Genomic DNA, 15,349 nt, shown 5'->3' with positions numbered 1-15,349 from the left:
ATTAAAAAAGCATCAGAGAACATACCGAAGAAAAATGCCACTGTAGAAAATCCATTGAAAAATATACCTCACAATCTGTTTCTTGTAATATCTCAATCACTTCTCTCAGACATCAATGAGATTAAGTTTGGAGCAAATAGAAACTTTTGCTTAAGTCTCCTGTGATGAAAGAAAAGAAAATATCTCCTGAGGAAAAGAAATCGCACAAGTCTGCATTCAAGTTATATCATAAAAGATTTCTCATAAAATTCACCCAAATCCAGATTTTTTTACATATACAACCCACATTTATTTTACAGTTCCATACTCTTAATGTATTTTAACATCCAAGATTAAGTTTGTATGTAAATATAAAAGAGCAAAATCTGATACACAAAATTTCTTTAGCAAGCAGCAAGAATCCATTACACATAAAACTATTATATAAAAGCAATGATTTATAGGTGGTTTGTGTGTTTATGAAAAAAAAACAATTCCAAATCCGATCCAAAGTTCATAGGCCATACAACAATGAATAATAAACATGTATCATCATCATCGGTGTACACAGCTCATGAGCTCATAACAGCTTCAGCCCAGTCTACGACACTTTACACAGGAGAGTGAGAGAAATCATCACAGGAGAGAGTAGATCAGGAGATATTCAGCATTACTAGCTGGCAGTTGATGGATTTTGGATCTTTCTGTTGAGAGACAGCAGTGACTCTATGTGTCTCCCGAGGGACCGTGGGAGTGGGCTCACTGAAATCACGAGCTGGCTCCAGAAATGATCTCATTTATCTGCTGTAGATTATCTACCCTTACTGTGCACATTTTGTTTTCTTTACTGTGTTTCTCCCACCAGACAGAAACAATGGATTCAAGATCAGCCTGCACTGTCCCTGCTGCACATTTGTGCCGTCAAATAATTACATCATCCCCAACAAGAGCGAAGAGCTTGAGACACGCTTTGCAGGTGGATTTGGGTGGGGGTGTGACCGAGTTAGTTTGTGTATGAGGGTGTTTCTGTGTGTCTGTGTGATTTGGAGAACAAGTAAGGGATAGTAATTCATGTTCCCCCATAAAGTTCATCAGACTGTATTTTTTATATATTCATATATTAACTTATATTTGTTAGAAAAGTTGGACATTGTACAGACTTCCGAGGTTGTCACATATGCCAATTTACATTTAGGTTTAAGAAAAGGAATTCTCAGTGTAACAGTGTAATATGTAGAGACAATTAACAAGCCATTTATTGGTTCTTTTGTCTAAGAACACTCTGGCATGAGTCAATGGCACAAGAACTTTTATTATCTGTTTGTCCAACCTATAGAAGACAGGAAAATCTTATTGCCATTTGTCTACCCGCTTCACAGGTATAGATGACAGCATATTGCACGGATCGGATCTGAAGTATAAGAGGCGCCGTAACAGTGGTCAGTCTCCACACCTTCTCCTGATGTTACTTCCATCATACCGTCTGGAGTCCCAGCACAAGAGCCACAGACAGAAACGAGCTCTTGACGCAGCCTTCTGCTCCAGGTCCAACCTTTTTCTCACAAAGCTTAAAATATTTTTCCCACACGCTGTATTTGAACCATATCAGGATGTTTAAAACTTACTCCACAGTGCTTCTGGTGTCTCTATAGATACTCATCTGTCATTTGTTAGAAACAGCTTTAGTCCAGGATTATGCAATTGTTGGGACACGCATCAAAGCAGACTGGCGGTGGTATCAATTCAGACTGAACTTAATTGATGAACTGGAAAACCTTTCACTGCTGAAATAAAACTCAATGCGACTCAAATGTCTTATAACAAAAAGGGTCTGTCTGTATACTCGTTGTCCTGCCCGTTGGTGTCACAATCGCACAGATTTACCTCAGTGCTGTTCATTTTACACTTCCTGACCTGCACTCCAAAAATGAAGAATCTTAAGAAGATTTTTACATTTGCGCTTTTAGGAGAGACTTTTATCCAAAGGGACTTAAAAAGCATATACATATTTTGTAACACAATCACTGTGTTCCCTGGAAGTTGGTCCAAAAACCTTGGGCCAGTTTTTCACAGCAGTGCCAAAGAAGAACAAATTTTGGTTCCGCAAAGAAACTTTTTGTCACAAGCTCAGTCTCTTAACTTTTATAGTCTGTAGAAAATTTTTCCACTACTAAGAACCTTTAGTGCAAAAAAGATGTTAACTCTCAACTCAACTTTATTTATATAGCGCTTTTACAATTTTCATTGTTACAAAGCAGCTGTACATGAGACACATTGACTACAAGCAAAACAATCAAAGTTGTACCTGCAAAAACAAGGAAAAGGTTGAAAACACAGAAGACAGACACACCCACACACCAAACACTCCACACACACAACACGCACACACACAGACACAGAGACACACACACACACACACGTACGTACACAGACAAGTACGCACACACACACACGCTCAGTGAGAGCACACATTTAGGATAAAGGAGAGAGAAGCACAGGTCAAATATAACAGATAATAAATTCCTATATGCAATATTAATTAAGTAAAACTTTAAGATTCTAAAGCAGCCCCCCCGGTCAGGCAGATAGTGCAAAAACAGTATGCAAACGGTGGCGAGGAACCCAAAACTCTAATCGAGAAAAAAAAAACTCAGGAGAACCCAGGCCCAACCAGGGGATTCCAGTTCCCCTCTGGCAAAAGCTGCTGCCTCTGCACAAGCTCCAGAGAACTTGCACAACAAGGCTAAATAAAATAAATAAACTTAATAATAAAATAAATTGTAGTTTAAGATTATCATTAATAATCTAATAGCATTTGAAGTTTTGTGGTGAAGACATGTCAAGAGACCGCGTCCTTCTTTATCCAGCTCTATCATCTCAGCTCTTGTCAGGTCCCCACTTCCCATTCTCCACTCTACCATCAGGTCAGGCCATGAACTGCATCCTGCTCGCTGTGGTAACCTTGGAACAATGAGACAAGACTGGCTGAGAGTAGAGTACTGTTCTGTACTCTTTGATGCAACAAGTACATCAGTTGTGTTTTTGGTTCCGGTTGATCTAACTAATGCAGCCTAAACCCTCAGAAGATTTATATTATGGAAGAGTAGTGTATGCAAGATTAAAAAGATGCGTCTTTAGTCTAGATTTAAACTGACAGAGTGTGTCTGCCTCCCGGACAGTGCAGGGAAGATTATTCCAAAGTTTAGGTGCTAGATAGGAAAAGGATCTACCACCTGCACTTGATTTTGAAATTCTAGGTATTACCAACTGACAGGACGCCTGAGAGCGTAATGCACGTGAAGGACTGTAATACAAAAGGAGTTCATTCAAGTACTGAGGAGCTAAACCATGTAAGGCTTTATAGGTAATAAGCAAGATTTTAAAGTTAACGCGATGCTTTATAGGTAACCAGTGCAAGGTTGACAGAACCGGGCTAATATGTTCATACTTTTTTGTAGGTGAATGTGAAACCATACAGCCTGACAAAGAACCCTAACAAAGAAGCCTGTTCTTTGTTAGGTTCTTTGTTAAGCCTGTTCTTTGTTAACCATACAGCCTGACAAAGAACCCTAATGGAGCCACAAAATATAACATACATATAAGCAGTAGAACATATAACAAATTGTTTTCAGCGGTATTTGTTCGTAAGTTATTTTTTTAGACTCTATAGTAGAGACACCAGTTTGCATTTTGTGCTACAAAACTATTTGTGTGCCATTTTTATTATAACAGAATGAATAGATTTATTTATGATGGAGAATAATGGTCTAATATCACCATGTTCTGTTTTTACCCATCATCCCACAGGAACGTGCAGGATAACTGCTGTTTACGCTCTCTCTACATCGATTTCAGGAACGATCTGGGCTGGAAGTGGATCCACGAACCGAAAGGTTATAACGCCAACTTCTGTGCAGGGGCCTGTCCGTATCTGTGGAGCGCAGATACTCAGCACAGCAAGGTGAAAAATATGTTTCTGCTCTTTAAGTGCTTTTGCAATGTAAATTGTTGCTAGATCAGTAAATCTTATGTGAAACTGTACTAGTGATTTCTGTATAAAGCTACGAAAAATGTGATATGTTGTAGATGGTTTCAAGGCAATAACATAAACAAACATTTACATTTGCATTTAGTCATTTAGCAGTTACTTTTATCCAAACCGACTTACAGAGAGTTAAGGGAGCAATAAGCAATATGTCATACACACAGCAAAATCACCAGTGTTAAAAAAGGTCAAATTAACTCTCACAGTGTATATATAATCCACACTTTGAGAGTGTGGATTATATATACACTGTGAGTTAATTTGACATTTTTTAACACTGGTGATTTTGCTGTGCAGGAGCAATAATACAATAGGTGCTAATACAAAGTTACTAGTTTCCACAAAAGCCAGAACAATACCTGTAGAGAGAAAGAGAGAGGGTTAGTTCTTTTTTTCCATTCATTTGCCTTTCAAGTAATGAAAAACGTTTGCCTGTCAAACATTACTGCACACGCTTTTGTGGATTTTGTATTATTTTGGATTACCAGTAGAAGAACTGTTACTTGGCTAAATTTACAGTAAATGTTACACGACCCATTCAACAAATTGTTTATTTAATACAATTATTATACAATAAAATATATTGTAAAATATATGTAAAATATATTATACAATAAAATATAAATTAATATTGATATAAATCAAATAAAACATAAATAGTTCTATTATTAGCCACTAGCCAGGCGTGTGCGTCTGATACAATAAAATATAAATTAATATTGATATAAATTAAATAAAACATAAATAGTTATATTATTAGCCACTAGCCAGGCGTGTGCGTCCGATGAAATCGTCTATATGTAAGAGTGGTTATATTAGTACTAATACTACACTCAAAATCAAAAGGCAGCATATTCTTAAGACAAATTAATTCTAAATGGTTTCAGTTCAGTAACTGCATTTCCTGATCTCCTTCAGGTTCTCGGCCTCTATAACACCATTAATCCAGATGCGTCTGCGTCTCCATGCTGTGTGTCTCAGGATCTGGAACCCCTCACAATCCTTTACTTCATCGGCAAAACTCCCAAAATCGAGCAGCTCTCCAACATGATTGTCAAGTCCTGCAAGTGCAGCTAGGAACGGATCACCTCCATTATTACCAACACACATTCACACACACGCACGCACACACACGCACACACGCACGCACACACGCACACACGCACACACACACACACACACACACACACAAACATGCAATAAGACACACAGATATGCTGGGCGGAGTGTCAAGGTACAACAGAATAATGTTCCTATGACAAGTACACACCCTCAAAAACACTCAGAAACCAAGATGATACATAGTGTGTGGATTTGTGTACTTGTGCTGGAAACAGGCCCTAACGGCATGCGTCACATCACACACTCATCACTCTATGGATGTGAGTTTGGCAAACACTGGAAGTATGTGATAGGTATCTATATGTGAAGCAAGCGGAAGAGAAAATCCCTTGTTCCAACATTTATTTCAAACAAATACTTCTTTCTGTTATTTTGTCATTGTTGTTATTGTCATTGTTGATTTTGTTTCCCTCAAGAATAAAGATCTTTTTGTTAATATTTAAAACCCATGATTTTATTACCAGATGTAGTGACAAACCTCGGTGACTAGGTGTCCAATATAGTTCACCTCTACTGGCAATGAGCAAAAAAGGTCTGGAAAACATTTGTGGCAAACTGTTTGGTTCGCTGCATATTAACCACAAATGAAGTTCAAGATGGCCACAAGTTTTTGCAGGGGGTTGGAGCTGACAATAGAAAGATGGAAAATTGTAAAGTATTGGCGGTAGTGTTAGCCTCAGAAGGACTAAGATTCGTGTGAATTCTAGAACAGCAAGGCCTGTTATTTAGAGCAACAAGGAAGTTTTGTTTATCGTAAACAGCCCTTTAGGACAGTTCTCAAGTACGCAAAAACACGGGCTTGGCCATGCGTCGCATTCCTCTACAGTGGTAACAAACCTTACTACTCAGCGGGCGATAAAGGTACCTTAAAAAGTCTGTGCTTTAAACTGCATTTGTTACTTGATGTAAACATGTCTACAGTCAACTAATTCAAACTGACTTGCTCAGCAACATTCTCTTCAAACTTTGCCATGAGAGAATCTCACCTACGTGCAAAAAATGACTGCAAAAAGACAGTTTACGCTATAGTGCCACTTGCAGTAACGTTACGAATGCAAACCTCCGAATAATTTAAATCTGAACTCATTTTTCAAAGCGAAATTTCTGATCTTGCAGGCCAGTTGTGAGTGCTACACTGGGATAAAGCAGCAGATCTGGAATAACTTAGTGAGACTTTACAGTGCATACGTTTTAAAATACAGAAAGTGCTTGGAGAACGTTATAATGCTCTTCTCCAAAAGTTATACTAAAAATTATCATATTCCAGGATCAATTAAAATGCAAATCTCACCTTTTACCTCTTAAGCTTTCTGCAGGCACAAACAGCACAATGTTCATAAATAAGGTGCATACTTTAATGGCTAATTTATTTAGAAAGGAGACTTGGGGCCAGTTGCATAAACATAGTCACTAAGTTGAGACAGTGTCTTGACAACTAGTCTCACTGACTAGCAATAAATTAGGACTAATTAGTCTTTTCAGATTTCAATTAGATCAATCTACCTTATGTTATTGTTAAAGATAAGTTATGACCAGTCTTGAAGAAAAAAATGTGATGACTATCATGTAAGACTAGTCTATTCAGTTTATGCAACCGGCCCTTGTTGATCTTGATGCAGATTTGATCATTAGAGTTGCTTATCACCATGACAGTACAGGTGCAGGCTGTGATGAGGGAGGTGATGTCATGAGACAGATTAAGAGGCTGGGGTCAAAGCAGGTAATTCACATTGATGCATGAAATGAGAGGGGTGATGATTCTGAAATGATTCAGAGATTAATATGAAAGGTAGATATTTAAGAATGTGAAGACATAAAAGAGAGGTAGAGTAAGTGTAAATCATGAGGGATGGGTAACCCGGGTGTGTCCTATTTCAGCAGCTTCACAAATGCTTGCGTACATGTTTATAAAGAGAACCATTTTCACATCTCAACCTGTCTTTCTGAATTTGTGATTTAATTTTCTCTCATTGGAAAAGAAATCGTATATTACAAATAATTGCACTGAATATTTTATTTCTACCTTTTTTATTTGTAACTATTGTTTGTTGTTTTTTTATCCGTAGTTATAGCTTCACCCAATGTATCATGAGCTGATTATGTAAATGGCATTCAGGTGAAGGTTCCTCTTTTAACCAGTTATAATTCTAACCAGTTTAAAAGAGCAACCTTCACCAATGCCCAGGATTTTTGGTGAAACTTATTTTATTTTACAAGGGCAAGAAAGCCAGTGGACTTCCTGGAAATACAGGAAGTGGAAGGAGACACCAGCATTGTCACACCAGAGCTGTTTATTGTTATTGTTGTCTATGATGATGTTGTTATTGTTGACCCACTACGGTGTATTGTAACACATTACTGTTGTGGTGCTCTAGTGGCAAATAAATTATTTAAGTGACAAAGGGATGGTAAGTGTGCTTGTGTTTTTGTTTCTCAAAAAATGTTGGAAAAAGGGTACACTATTTAGAAAAAAGCTTAATCATACCATTCTAATGAAGAATAGGATTGTTCTAACTTTTAGGTAGCTTCTTCCCAACACTGAACATGCTGTGTATAGTAGTAACTTGAACACTGCAACCAAAACAGATAATGCAAAGTGATTTGTTTGTGATGGGTTGGGATTGATTGTAGCTTTTATTTTGTGATTGCATTTTTATGAATTCATACAAATATCCAACTTGTAAAATTACTGTGAGATCAGGCTGGAACTTAATATATGATCAATGTTGGATCAGTATTCACAAAATACACACTAATCCCTGCTCGGTGAAGCAGTTGAGAGGGACTAGAACCTATAGATGCTCATTCAACCACAGAAATACAGATAAAATATTACTCTATATACAGTATATTTAATATACTATACTACTATACTTTAAATATACTCAAATATTCCATATTATTAATATAAAAGTTATGTAAACATTAAATTAATAGTTAAAATGATTAGTATTTTATCATATACTCATTCTCATGTCATTCCAAACCTGTGTGACTTTCTACTGCAGAACACAAAAGAAGATATTTTGAAGAACGTTGGTACCCAAACAACATTGATTGTCATTGACATATATTGTACGGACACAAAAACTGAGATATTTCTCAAAATATCTATTTAGTGTGTTTGAATCTTCTGTGAAATATCTCCTTTATGTTTTACAAAACATTTTTTTTCTGAGTTTTCCTTTTTGGGTGAGCTATTGCAAATCCAAACTATTTCAAATCTGAGAGGAAAATAATTGCTCTAACATAAACAGACTATATTACACTGCCATATTATGAACAGAAATCAAGCCCCCATTCCCCAAAACACACACATGCAAGACATAAAGTACTGTGCAAAGCCTCTGGCTTGTTGTTGTTGAGGATGCTTTGATACTCTATATTCTCCATTATCCCTTAAGCTCTGGAGTCACGCCAGGCTCATTAGTCCTGAGTTTGTGCTTCTTTATTTAGGAGTGAGATTTGAGCAGGGAAAAGCTCTGGAGACTGTCAATCTGGAACTAAATTCGGATTAAGAAATCAACATTCTACAGATAAATACTCTGCAAACCCATGATGTCACACGTATCGGCTGTGTGAGAATTGCTTTGTGGACTTGTGGTATGCTTGTTTTTCAGCCTTATGGCATCTTGATACTTCACAAGGGCCTTTTCTAATTAAACACAATATAACTAAGTTTCACATAACACACAAGCGTAGACCTAAATGGGCCATTGTTTGCTGCTGTACTTTTAAGACTTCGTTTTAAAAAACTCTTTTCACAACTCTCTTAGCATATTGACATGTCTGACAAGATATTTTGTTGTTTGGCATCTCACATGCATTCTTAGTAACTCACTAGATTTTTTTTATTTTAAGGTGCTAAAATGCACCTCAGTGTTAACATAAACTAACTTGTAGGTTTTTATTATTAAGTCGAGTTGAAAGAAAAGACTAAAAAAATCTTTATGTTGTAAAATGTGTTTTTCTCTTTCCTTTTACCCTTTCTTATCTCTTTTCATCTTTGTTTTCATTAAAGTGTTCATGCACATTTCAAATGTTCACACATAAAAGCAGAGTTCATGTAGTCCAGCAGGAGAGGTTTGAGGTGAAATGCCCCTCACGAGTAAAATGATTTGGGGATTCAGTGATTCAGTCGCAGCTGGCTGCACACAACAATATGAAATTAGTGAGAAGCATTTTCACCGGTGATGTCAGCACGAAACCATCCAGAGACCCCATTAGCACGGAGAGGAATTTTGGGACTACTTGTCAAAAGCTGTTTGCAAAAAAATAAATATAAGGAATACGACATTTGCTTGAGTGTTTGTATAGAAATGCAAAGAATTCCTTTGATGCCGTGTTGACATCTGTGTCTAGCGCTCTTGGCCCGTCTCATGTGTGTCAGCAGTAATTGCCCTGCAGACTGAGGCTTGTATTGCATCTGTAATTACACAAGAAAGTCTGTGCCTTTGAGCCGCAGATTAGTAACTCTTTGTGTTAGCACTGAAAAGGGGCACGCAGGCAGTCCGAGTGAGTATCATGCCGAATCCGAGTACAAAGTGTTCCTCCACCCGCCCTTCTCTCGAATTTGACAGGCGTCTTGGAGATGTCAGGATATAGGCAGTCAGGAAGAGAGCTATGGAGCCCTGGACATTCAATACTTTCAGCGCCGGCCCGCCTGGCGACAAAGCCAGACACCAGGCCCCCCATTCAGCTATAGGAACCTCTGTTGTCCTCACACACGCATACTATCCATATTGTAAAAAATGAATGTAAAATGTAATATAGGAGAAGAAAACTGCACCAAGAGAGGCATGTATTTAAAGTGCACTTTCACGGTAAAGTGATGAGATTGGTATATAAAGGTATGGGCAATGCCCAAGGAGGAATAGTGCAGTGTTGGCTTGCTCACCGGGAGACTGCATTTATTTATTTATTCATTTATTTATTAGATATTATTTATTATAATGATCTTGCTTGGTCTATAAACACCATGCACTGTGCTGTGTTTTACCTTTCTGTGTTTGTCTTATTTGCTCCTGTAAAGCTGCTTTGGAACAATGCACATTGTGAAAAGCGCTATATAAATAAAATTGAATTGAATACCTGATCTTGGACCTGTTCCACACATTTCCACAGCAAAGTGGTTCTGGACCACAGCAGTCAGCTCAGTACTGGTCCCTAAAACCTCCTGTACTCTGACCGGAAACAGTTAATCTTAGAGGCATGAGGGGCCAGGTGGTGATGTTTTCAGCATGTAACCTTTTTACAACAACAATGAATCAACATCGGCAGACTATCACCAAAACCTTGAACTTTAAAAACCATTATAGTTAAACAAAATAAAAATGATAAAAATCTCATTTTGGAACCAAACTCTTCAAATTATATTTTTAAAACGTACATTGGAAAAAAATGTGTTATTTTGTGTTTCTCGCATTTGGCAGATCCTTTATTCCAAAGTGATTTGAACCCATGACCTTTTGCATTGCTGATGCAATGCTCTGCCAGATGAGCTTCAGTAACTTTGTAGCTTTATGGAAACAGCAAGTTATGTCATTGTTCGGCAGGTGCCCAGGGTAACTATGCATCAGCTCCAACACAGCAACCAGCAACATTTAAAATGTTTTTTATTCTCTATTCTCAAAGTGTACAGGGTACATGTGTGTGGTGTACATGGGTAATTTCTGCAGTAGTAACTCTATTGCAGTTACAATGTTGGTTTCCAAGCACTCTGGAGAACTTTAGGGCAGCATACTTTTAATGCAACGGCTGTTCCATAATACCTATTAATGCAGACAGGCAGAAAGCCAGCACACTGACCTAGAATTGACCCTTCGCATGGAGTTTGATTGACAGGCGACCGGACCAATCATAACCCGATATTATGCACCCCCCGGTTGCTATTTCTATGAAGGACTGCATCTCATCAACACTGCCAGTATTTTATTGGAGGTAAAATGTGATCTTTATGGTCATAATCACAGATTCACCCGTTGCCTAAACGTGTCAGAAACCAGCTGCGCTATCGAGATGTTATGTCATTACAGCAAGCACAGTAAGGCTATAGAGATTCGATCTTTATTTTGTTTACTTTATTCCACTTTCACATCCTGAATATACCTCAAATGTATATTGCTGACAGATCATTTTTTTCCACAAATAATTATTTCACGATAAATATTCTTTAGTGCAGTGGGAGCGCTTTGGCTGATGTTGGACATAGCAAAAGGGGGCGGGCTTTGCCAAGGTTCAGTCCTTGAACTCCTTTAAGCTTCAAACAGGTAAAAAATAAAAGAACACTAAATGTTCCAAAACAAACTAGGTTCCCACAAATCATAAGGGTTCTTTGACCTACAGTAATGCAGGCATACAGTATACTGTTACACACACAGATAATGCAAAACAATCACGAAATCCTCAAAACAAATAGTTTTATTTCTTAAAGTTTAATTATTTTTGTGAGCTTATACACATTGCTACACACACTGACATCTGAGAGGTCTGATCTCTGACATACTCTACATTAATAAGTCCACCACATGCATTTCACTGAGGGAACCTGAACCCCTAACTCTACTGCTGTCACGAATGGTGAGGGAACAAGGACACAAGTACAGAGGAGACGCAGACAGCGGGTAAAGGGTTAACAAGACAGACTTTAATATAACTAAAAATACAAAACAAAAGACCCACGTGGGGGAACATAACAAAACATGGGAATACGAAAACACGACAGGACAGGACTAAAACTGACTACATCTACACAAGACTAAAATTAACACTTGACATAGTATGCAAATAACTAGACTAGACTAGACTAGACTAGACTAGACTAGACTAGACTAACAAAGCACAGGCACTCACCAGACAAATGACAATGAACCAGCACAGGACAATGAAACAAGAGGACTATATAACGGGGACTAAATCAAGAAGGGGACAGGTGCGGGACATGAACTAATTAACAAGCAATAATGAGATGAAAGGGCGGGAACAGAGACGCCACACCGGAGAGTGGGAGTATATGGAATGCCAAAACTGTCTCTCTCCACATAAAACAAGAGGTTCTATCATGGTTCTGCTACTAGGTCAAGAAAAGCAAGACAAGGTGGGGCAGAACCATGACAACTGCTGTGAGAAACCTTGATCGCCGCTGAGTGGGGGGGAAGTTTAAGATCCCTGTGGAGCATTCACATATAAAACATGACCCAGCATCTTATAAAATAACAATTAAAACTCAGCAGCCTCTGGAAATCAAGCTTCCTTGGAGATGCAGCAGTGAGAAGCTCATTAGAGGGTTTTATGTTGTTTATTCTGTTACTATAGATAATAACAATCTGCTCTTGTCATTAAATGGAGTCCACCAGGACATCGACAGGAAGGGGTGCATGCACAAATCCAGCTGCAAACCTACCAATTACTGTAACTTTATAATGTTTGTCGATGTTACAACAGTAAAGTGTTGTTAGTGAAATCACACACATTTTTCTGAAGTGTTTAATTGGTCAATCGAGATGAAACTCACTGAAATATGAGCATGAGCGTCAAGTGAACGTAAACAATTCCTCTGGACAATAAACAGCTACTTTCTCTTGTATTTCAATGTGTCTTGGGGTTTTGTAGATGTGCAGCATATTTGATTCAGATCTGTATAGCCTAGCTGTTTTGATCTGTCTTGAAAAATTCTGCTAGTGTTTTAAAATGGGATAAATGTGCTTCAGTCTGAATGGTCGGATCAGATTTCAAGTTGTTTTTCCTCATCTGGCAAGTGGCATGACTGTAAAATCAAACACAGTATATAACACTATCTACAGCTGTGTGTGAATTCACTCATTTACGCCCACATGTAGCATCTGCTCTCATAACTCTCAGCATCATGCAGTCTGCATGATCACTATGGCTACCCATAGACATACCAGATTCTTATAACACAAACAAATCCAAATTCATGATTTAATCAGGAATTCAAATTCATGAGCTATTAGGTCCCAAACAGTTTATTGTTTTAAGAAGCCATTAATAAATAATTAGAGCCTTTGACATTTTCACATGAAATCACTCTCTGTACTGTACATTAGCCTAATGCTAAAATCAAAACAATTGGTGTGTGCCGCTAAGGTAAATCTCATCACTGTGGTTTGAAGGTCGTTTAATTGGAACGTACCTAGTGAGACATTCCTCATGACTGTGTTGGTCACTGTGAGCTTACTCAGCACATAAGCAACCAGTGTGTTTACTCACCTCACTAGATTATCTGTGTGTGCTTGTGTGTGAGACAAAGGTTTCATTCAGTTCAAATAGCCCACCAAACTCTTAATCTTCAGTTCCCTTTCTGTCGGTCTCTCGACGTTGTGTCGAACCGACAGATGGGGTTCGTCCCTGAGAACCAATCGCTTCCGACTACTTAGAAAAGGCCAATGAAAATTGGCAAATGAAATTTGCATGCCAGACTCCGCCCCGGACATCCGGGTATAAAAGGGAGACGGCGTGCATCATTCATTCACCTTTTTGTTCTTCGGAGCCTTCGCTGATGAAGTGCAACTCTTGCTACTTAGCAAAATCTACATTGCCGGTTCTACGACGTGGTGCAGCGGACTGTCCCTTCCTGCAGCGACTTCCCCTGGGCGTCTCGGCGGTTCCACTCACCGTCTGCATTCTAAAAGAGCTAATTTCTCCAGCGCGGCATGTCCCGCTGTTCTCGTGGGTGCGGTGTCCTCATCGAGGAAGGGGACAAGCACGATGTCTGTGTCAGGTGTTTGGGGGTCCAACACGCTGAGGCAGCCTTCGTGGACTCATCTTGCCCGCACTGCGGGCAGATGGTCATAGAGACGTTGCGGTCACGGGTGGCTGTTTTCTCCCGAGAATCAGCCACCACCTCGCATGCTTCCCGGGCTGTGACGAGGATGGCTAAGGCCATTCCGTTCGCCAAGGCGAGCGGCGAGGGTGATATGGGGGTTTCTGTGAGCGCTAATCCGTCAGCCAAGTGCTCGCGGACCGCTCGCACCCCGTCTCGCTCGCCTCATCGTTCCCTAGCTGGCGGTGCCACACCGTCAGCGTCCTCCTTCACGCAGTCGGACACGATGCGTGATGATGATGAGATGTCCATCGCAGCATCGGAGAGCGAATTGCTGGCATCCGATCCCGACGACTCTCTGCAGCTCCCCCCCAAGGGGGGACGAGCTCAGGAGGAGGTGGATGTCGAGATGTCGGCCATGCTTTCCCGGGCCGCCGTGTGCATTGGGCTAGAGTGCACTCCGGTGCCTCTCCCCCAGTGCTCACGGTTGGACACGTGGTTCTTGGGCTCTGAGCGCGACTCCAAGCCGCGCCCAACCCCGGTTCCATTCTTCCCGGAGGTGCATGAGGAACTGACGAAGGAACGCCCCCTTCTCGGCGCGTACACGTCAGACCGGTTCCGTCGCTCTCTCTTCCCTCGATGGTGGGGCGGCTAGGGGTTACGTCGACGTGCCCGAGGTGGAACTTGCAGTCGCGGTGCACCTGTGCCCGCAGGCGGCGTCCACCTGGAGAGGTCGACCGAAACTCCCGTCGAAGGCATGTAGGACCTCGGCATCGCTGGTGTCGAAGGCCTACACTGCCGCGGGCCAAGCTGCCTCCTCTCTCCACGCCATGGCCATCCTGCAGGTCCATCAGGCCAAGGCGTTGAAAGATGGTGTGCGTGCGCATCCGTGTGTGTGTGTGTGTCTCTGTGTCTGTGTGTGTTGGTGCGTGTGCGTGTTGTGTGTGTGGAGTGTTTTGTGTGTGTGGAGTGTTTTGTGTGTGGGTATGTCTGTCTTCTGTGTTTTCAACCTTTTCTTGTTTTTGCAGGTACAACTTTGATTGTTTTGCTTGTAGTCAATGTGTCTCATGTGCAGCTGCTTTGTAACAATGAAAATTGTAAAAGCACTATATAAATAAAGTTGAGTTGAGAGTTGAGATACACGAGGGTAAGACCGACCCGGGGTTAATGCAGGAACTCCGCACCGCCACCGATCTCGCTCTAAGGGCAACCAAGGTGACCGCGCAGGCCCTGGGTCGGGCGATGTCCACCATGGTGGTCCAGGAGAGGCATCTCTGGCTCAACCTTGAGCAGATGAGCGATGCCGAGAAAGTCCGCTTTCTCGACGCGCCCATTGCGCAGGGTGGGCTGTTTGGTGACACTGTCGAGGACTTCGCTCAGCAGTTCTCGACGGTGAAGAAGCAGACGGAGGCGATTAGCCA

At 40.4% G+C, this 15,349-nt stretch overlaps 1 protein-coding gene across 1 annotated transcript in view; it reads left to right on the top strand.

Moving 5' to 3' along the window:
• The window catches only part of tgfb2 (transforming growth factor, beta 2), a 57,741-nt gene extending 50,189 nt beyond the window's left edge, over positions 1-7,552 (top strand). Inside the window, exons 4-7 of the mRNA XM_057327316.1 lie at positions 845-955; positions 1,359-1,524; positions 3,787-3,940; positions 4,943-7,552. Coding sequence (XP_057183299.1) covers positions 845-955; positions 1,359-1,524; positions 3,787-3,940; positions 4,943-5,101 — 590 coding nt within the window. The 3' untranslated portion in view covers positions 5,102-7,552. The remainder of the gene's footprint in view (positions 1-844; positions 956-1,358; positions 1,525-3,786; positions 3,941-4,942) is intronic.
• Positions 7,553-15,349: the final 7,797 nt, after the last annotated feature.

This window comes from Triplophysa rosa, unplaced genomic scaffold (genome assembly GCF_024868665.1).
Source record: "Triplophysa rosa unplaced genomic scaffold, Trosa_1v2 scaffold205_ERROPOS605264+, whole genome shotgun sequence".
NCBI classification, from domain to species: domain Eukaryota; kingdom Metazoa; phylum Chordata; class Actinopteri; order Cypriniformes; family Nemacheilidae; genus Triplophysa; species Triplophysa rosa.
This window is presented reverse-complemented; position numbering and strand designations above follow the sequence as displayed.